This window comes from Pygoscelis adeliae, unplaced genomic scaffold, assembly GCF_000699105.1.
Source record: "Pygoscelis adeliae isolate BGI_AS28 unplaced genomic scaffold, ASM69910v1 Scaffold213, whole genome shotgun sequence".
In the NCBI taxonomy this organism is placed as follows: domain Eukaryota; kingdom Metazoa; phylum Chordata; class Aves; order Sphenisciformes; family Spheniscidae; genus Pygoscelis; species Pygoscelis adeliae.
In genome coordinates, this window is record NW_008824410.1 from 1044614 (window position 1) to 1049781 (window position 5168).

A 5168-nucleotide genomic window follows, 5' to 3' on the forward strand; every position below is an offset into this window, starting at 1 on the left:
CCCGAGCAGGAGTCAGCTGCAGACGCCTTCCTCCTATGGGCCCGTCCTTTCACCCATGAATAAAGTTCACGGCGGAGGAATCAACAAGCTGCCCTCCGTCAACCAGCTGGTAGGGCAGCCAGCGCAGCATAGCTCCAGCTCCGCGCCCGGCCTGGGGCCGATGGGTAAGGTCCTCACCTCGCCGGGCACCGCGGCGTCGGCAGCCGCGGGCAGAGCGGGCAGGCAGCAGTCCGTGCTCGCAGTGGCTCTTCCTGCCCGTCAGACCCTAGGCTCCCTGCTGAGGGAGCGGGGGGTTATCACAGTTGGGGTGATGTCTAATGGATCTATTTGTTGCGTTGACATGGCCGCTGCCTAGGACCTGGAATGCTAAACAGTCACCCCATGCAACCCAACGGAGAAATGAATGGGGGCCACTCGTCCCAGTCCATGGTCTCCGGATCACACTGCACCCCCCCTCCGCCCTACAACCCCGATCCCAGCCTCGTCAGGTAGGGAAGGCATCCGATGCTCTGTCTGTCTTGTCCTCTGATGTTTCTTGCTGTTGTTCCTCACTCTAACCTTCAGATCTGTCTAGCAACTGGTCAACTGGCCACTGGTCCCAACTGAGAAATCACTGCTCACGAAATCACGTAGACATTCTTCTCATCTCAGAAACCAAAGCCCAGCTACTTACCAGTTAGAAACCTCTATCTGGGTCGTCCGTCCCTGCTTAATTAAAAATTAAATGCATCCAAACAAGAGTCTTTTCCTGCATGTCAAACTGGCACGTAGCTTTGTGAACTTTCCCCTTCCCCTTCCTGACCAGCAATGTCTGGAAATCGGTCCACGTGGCTTATTTCCATCAGGAATGCATTAACAGGTCTGCAGGCACTTTTTGACGTTTCAGTCTTTGAAAAGACCACAGACGTTTTGACAGACACCCTACCGAAGCCAGGGAGGCTGTACGCGCAGTTTAACTAGGGGCGCGTCGCTGCAGCCCAGCGCGATGTGCAAAATACCCCTGCACCACCCGTCTGCACATCGCAGGGACCGGCCTCACTGCCCAGACTGAGGCACGCCCCGATCTCCCTCCCCCGGTAGCTCGAGCTCCCTCAAGTTATTCTGAGTAAGTTACTGAGCTGAAACCTCTGATGATCAGGAGAAAAAAAACAAACCCGTGTAGCGTTAGGAACAAACGTAATCCCATGCTTCGCTTTGACATTAGCGGCAACTGAGGTCACACCTGGGATGGCAACAGCCCGGGACAAAAAAGCCTGACCGAGCAGTCGGAGCACCCCAGAGCGAGCTCCCTCCCGCCCTCGCGCCTGCCTGCAGCCCTTCTGTGTCGCAGGGGTGCGGGAGCGTTGCCGCGGCCGGAGGCAGCAGGAGCTCACCGCAGCCCCCCCCCGCCTTTTCAGTGACCTGAAACACGGTTTGCCACTGCAGCGATGGTTGCGAGCACAGCTTTTATTCATGAGAAGTTAATGCCACTTTATTTTCCAAATTTTTTCTGCAGTTTTTTAACAGGATTGGGGTGTCCAAACTGCATCGACTATTTCACCTCACAAGGGTTACAGAATATTTACCACCTGCAGAACCTATCCATAGAGGTAAATGCTTTGGGAAGATCTGTTTTTACCACTTGTTTCTATCAGCTGTTGATCTGAAAGGCAAGGACAAAACCGCTTTAAAGGAAAGGGAAAACCGTGCACCAACCCGTCACACAGAATATATGCTCCCCAGGATTTATGCCTCCCATTTATGCCTCCTTTCTGGTCCTTCGGATTTAGCAGTAGCTCAGTCGTCGGTAGCAGCCACGATAGTCTCAATTGGTTCTTCCAGACTGTCAGAAACAAAAGAGCTAAAAGATCCCCAGGCCAGACCTCAGGTAGATTTTCTACCTAACACAGAAAAACCAGCTGAGATCCTCAGCAAAATAACCCAAAGCCCGCTGAGCCAGCGGCAACACCTCCCCTGCAGTTCAGTGAGTTTTAAATCTGATCTGATCTTACATCTTCCCCTGTTAATCTTTAAGACAAAAGAAGCTGAAATAAGGGAGTCAAGCCTGGGGCATTTGTATTAAGGGAACCCTGGAGCGACATAGCCCAGGTCAGGGAAAAGCTGGCATGAAAAACGGTAGAGGGGACGCTGGAAGTACCCGAGCTTGCACAGAGCATCAGCCCTCTGCTGCCACCATTCTCGGTTAAAGCACAGCCTCTTGGTGACGATACCGAGGGCGGCACCGAAGCAGGGACTTCCCCAGCCCATCAGGGTAACAAGAAGGAGGAAAAAAACATAAATCTTAAACCCTCTGAGCCATAGCAAGCCCTCTAAGTCCCAGAGGCGGTGTTTTGGCTGAGACAAAGCTCCTGCCCCAATCCCCTTTTGCCCCCAGGCAGTTTGTAGTAGCTGTCGTCTACCTGGCAGCTACAGTAAAACGCGCGACCACGCGTTGGTGATGCAGCTGTCGGAGACACGATGATTTTTCATTGGTAGCTGGGGCCAGTTGCGTAACCTTCGCCTGGTTTTGGACCATTTTCTGAACTAACTCTGCAACCGTCTGTAAGCTGTCAAAGGAAACGTTTGGTATGGCCAAAACTTGTATCAGACTGCTGAGCTGTGTGTCCGAGTCGACATTTGTAATTACTAATTGCATACTTGCTGTCTGCTCTAGTTAACACTCACGTGAGTCTCTGTGTTTGGCATTAACATGGATCTCTGGCAGCTCTCTGCTACGACGGTGTTCGTTCTGGTGCAGGCCCCCCAGTCCTGAGGTTATCGACCTTGTTTGGCTTTACGACCACAGCCCACAGCGTCGTGACAGCCTGCTATTGCCCACGTCGATGCATTAGTGCATGACACTGGCCCCCGGGGGCAGGTGCTGCTCCAGCCTCCTGGTCCAGGACCGGAGGAGAAGCCAGCCTGGTTGACAGCTCCTCGCCCAGGCGAACAGACGTGAGGACGCTTCACATGCTGCTCTGTGACCTGCGTCCAAAGGGGAAAGGTCCCCTCCCTCCCATTTTCACATCAGTTTGATGTGAACCCACCCCCCAAAAAAAAAAGAAAACAAAAAAAGGTCTAACCTGCAAAGCTGCCCTTGAGTAACTGGTCAACTGGCCGTTGGTTACAAATGAGAAATCACCCATGGGGGATGTGCCCGTGGGCTTGGTGTCGTGACCCAGGGGAGGTCCAGCCCCGCCACCGTTGGGTGCTCGGGCATCGTGCCCACGTGCCCCCCCCCGAAGCACGAGCTCAGGGGTCCGGGGCTCACTCCCGCCGGTAGTCGCGTCTCTCCCGGCTGCTGGCTCTGCCTCACCAGTGTTGTTCTTCCAGGATCTCGGAGCACTGAAGATCCCGGAGCAGTACAGGATGATCATCTGGAGAGGTCTGCAGGAGCTCAAACAGAGCCACGACTACGGGGCCCAGCAGCTCATCCGCTCCAGCAGCAACGCCTCCACCATCTCCATCGGCAGCTCGGGCGAGCTGCAGCGGCAGCGCGTGATGGAGGCCGTGCACTTCCGCGTGCGCCACACCATCACCATCCCCAACCGCGGCGGGGCCGACGAGTGGGCAGACTTTGGGTTTGACCTCCCGGACTGCAAATCTCGCAAACAGTCCATAAAGGAAGAATTCACGGAGGGAGAGATCAACTGAGGGTCTCCAGAAGGCAGCAGCAAGAGACTGGGGGGGAAATGAAACCCCCTATGAAAAATATTTTCAGCCTTGGGCATGTGATTTTGTTGCCCGGAGGGGAACTGCAAGCTGTGTGTGAAAGCACGACCCCGAGCTGTGCGGGAGACACCTGCCCTGGAGAGGAAAGCGCGGTGGCTTCGGCAGAGAGCCGAGGGAAAGGGGAGGGCGGCTGAGCCAGCTCACCGAACGGAGCGGGGATTTTCTGCCTGCCCGCGGCAGGGGAGGCACCTGCTGGTGCTTTATGCTGTTTTGTGTTTTAACGGAGGAGCCCCACATCTGATGGACGTGGCGTAAAGATGGCACGTTTTTCTCTTTGCGAGACCAGCCTTTGCTACTGCTTACCTACCCCCGTTCTGTATTCTCTGCGGTGTCCAAAACCGACAGGTCTCTATTGTAAAACGGACTTAGCCCTTACCTGGTCCATTTTCTGTACAGATACCTGCCAGTGACTGATGCAAAGCAACGCAATCTGCTTTCCTGACGGACTGCCCAAAAGTACCCGTTCCCTTCAGTTCTTTGTAGAGCAGAAAAGAACCTGTTTGTCAGTTCCCAATGTGTTCATGTACTTAAATATTTGTGTATATAAACAGAAACAAATGTACATACAGTATACTCATTGTGCTGTAAGGAGAAAAAAGATTTATTTTCATTTAAGCTATAAAAATTGATACTTACTCCTGAGACACTACAGTGTCAAGTAAATTAATTTCATGTTCTAGCATGTAAACATGCAGAAAATCATGTCTCCGGCCTTATCTATTCAAAATGAAATTTTTTTTCCTCCTCTGAATATCTTTCACACAGTTGCAGAGGACGGGGCGAGCCTGCGAATCCTCCTGGGAAGTCAGAGGTCTGGGTAATCCCTCCCTGCTCCATCGAGGGAGTTTTGCAGACAGGTTAGACCTGGCGAGCAGGAACGCGGGAGGTGTAAATTTGATCCTACTTTGGAGCGAGGAGATGGACTGGGTGACCACGTGAGGTCTTTCCAGTTTTGTTTTCTGTTTCGGGTCGGTTTTTTCCAGGCGTAATTTGTCTGTTGATTCAGGCTGGAAAAAAACCTCAGCAGAAAGCAAGGACGCAAGGAGGTGTGTTCGTTCCCTCCCTCCCCTCATCGTGACTACACATTCTGAAAGGCGACATCCCACAGCAGGTCTCCGAAAGGCACGTCACAGGGGCTGCCGCTGGACGGAGGAAGGGAGGGAGGGCAGGGAGCTGCTTCATTTGCCCCCTCAGCCTTTGGCCGCTCGAGATTTCGGGCAGCCTGAGGGAATCCGTGCAGAAACGGCGCCGCCTGGCACCTTTCTGCTCCTGCATCTCCTCTTCGCGTTGCCTCTGCGATGGAGGCCTTCAGAAGGCAGACCTACAACTATCTCCCGTTTCCCCCCGGCTGGGGAAGGAGCTGGGAGACCCTCCGCAAAGCCCTGGCCCTTCTAACCAGTAGAGCAAAAGAAGAAGAGCTCGAGTCCCACCTACAGCGTTCAGGGCTCGCCTCAGAG

At 53.8% G+C, this 5168-nt stretch overlaps 1 protein-coding gene across 8 annotated transcripts in view; it reads left to right on the forward strand.

Annotated features, from left to right (window-relative positions):
- The window catches only part of TP73 (tumor protein p73), a 36543-nt gene extending 32910 nt beyond the window's left edge, over positions 1-3633 (forward strand). For 3 of the 8 annotated variants that reach the window (XM_009320546.1, XM_009320548.1, XM_009320550.1), the window contains 4 exons: positions 10-164; positions 356-488; positions 1496-1589; positions 3313-3633. In XM_009320546.1, coding sequence (XP_009318821.1) covers positions 10-164; positions 356-488; positions 1496-1589; positions 3313-3633 — 703 coding nt within the window. The remainder of the gene's footprint in view (positions 1-9; positions 165-355; positions 489-1495; positions 1590-3312) is intronic. The other 5 variants (XM_009320553.1, XM_009320551.1, XM_009320554.1 and 2 more) reach the window with 3 other exon arrangements.
- The last annotated feature ends 1535 nt before the right edge of the window (positions 3634-5168 follow it).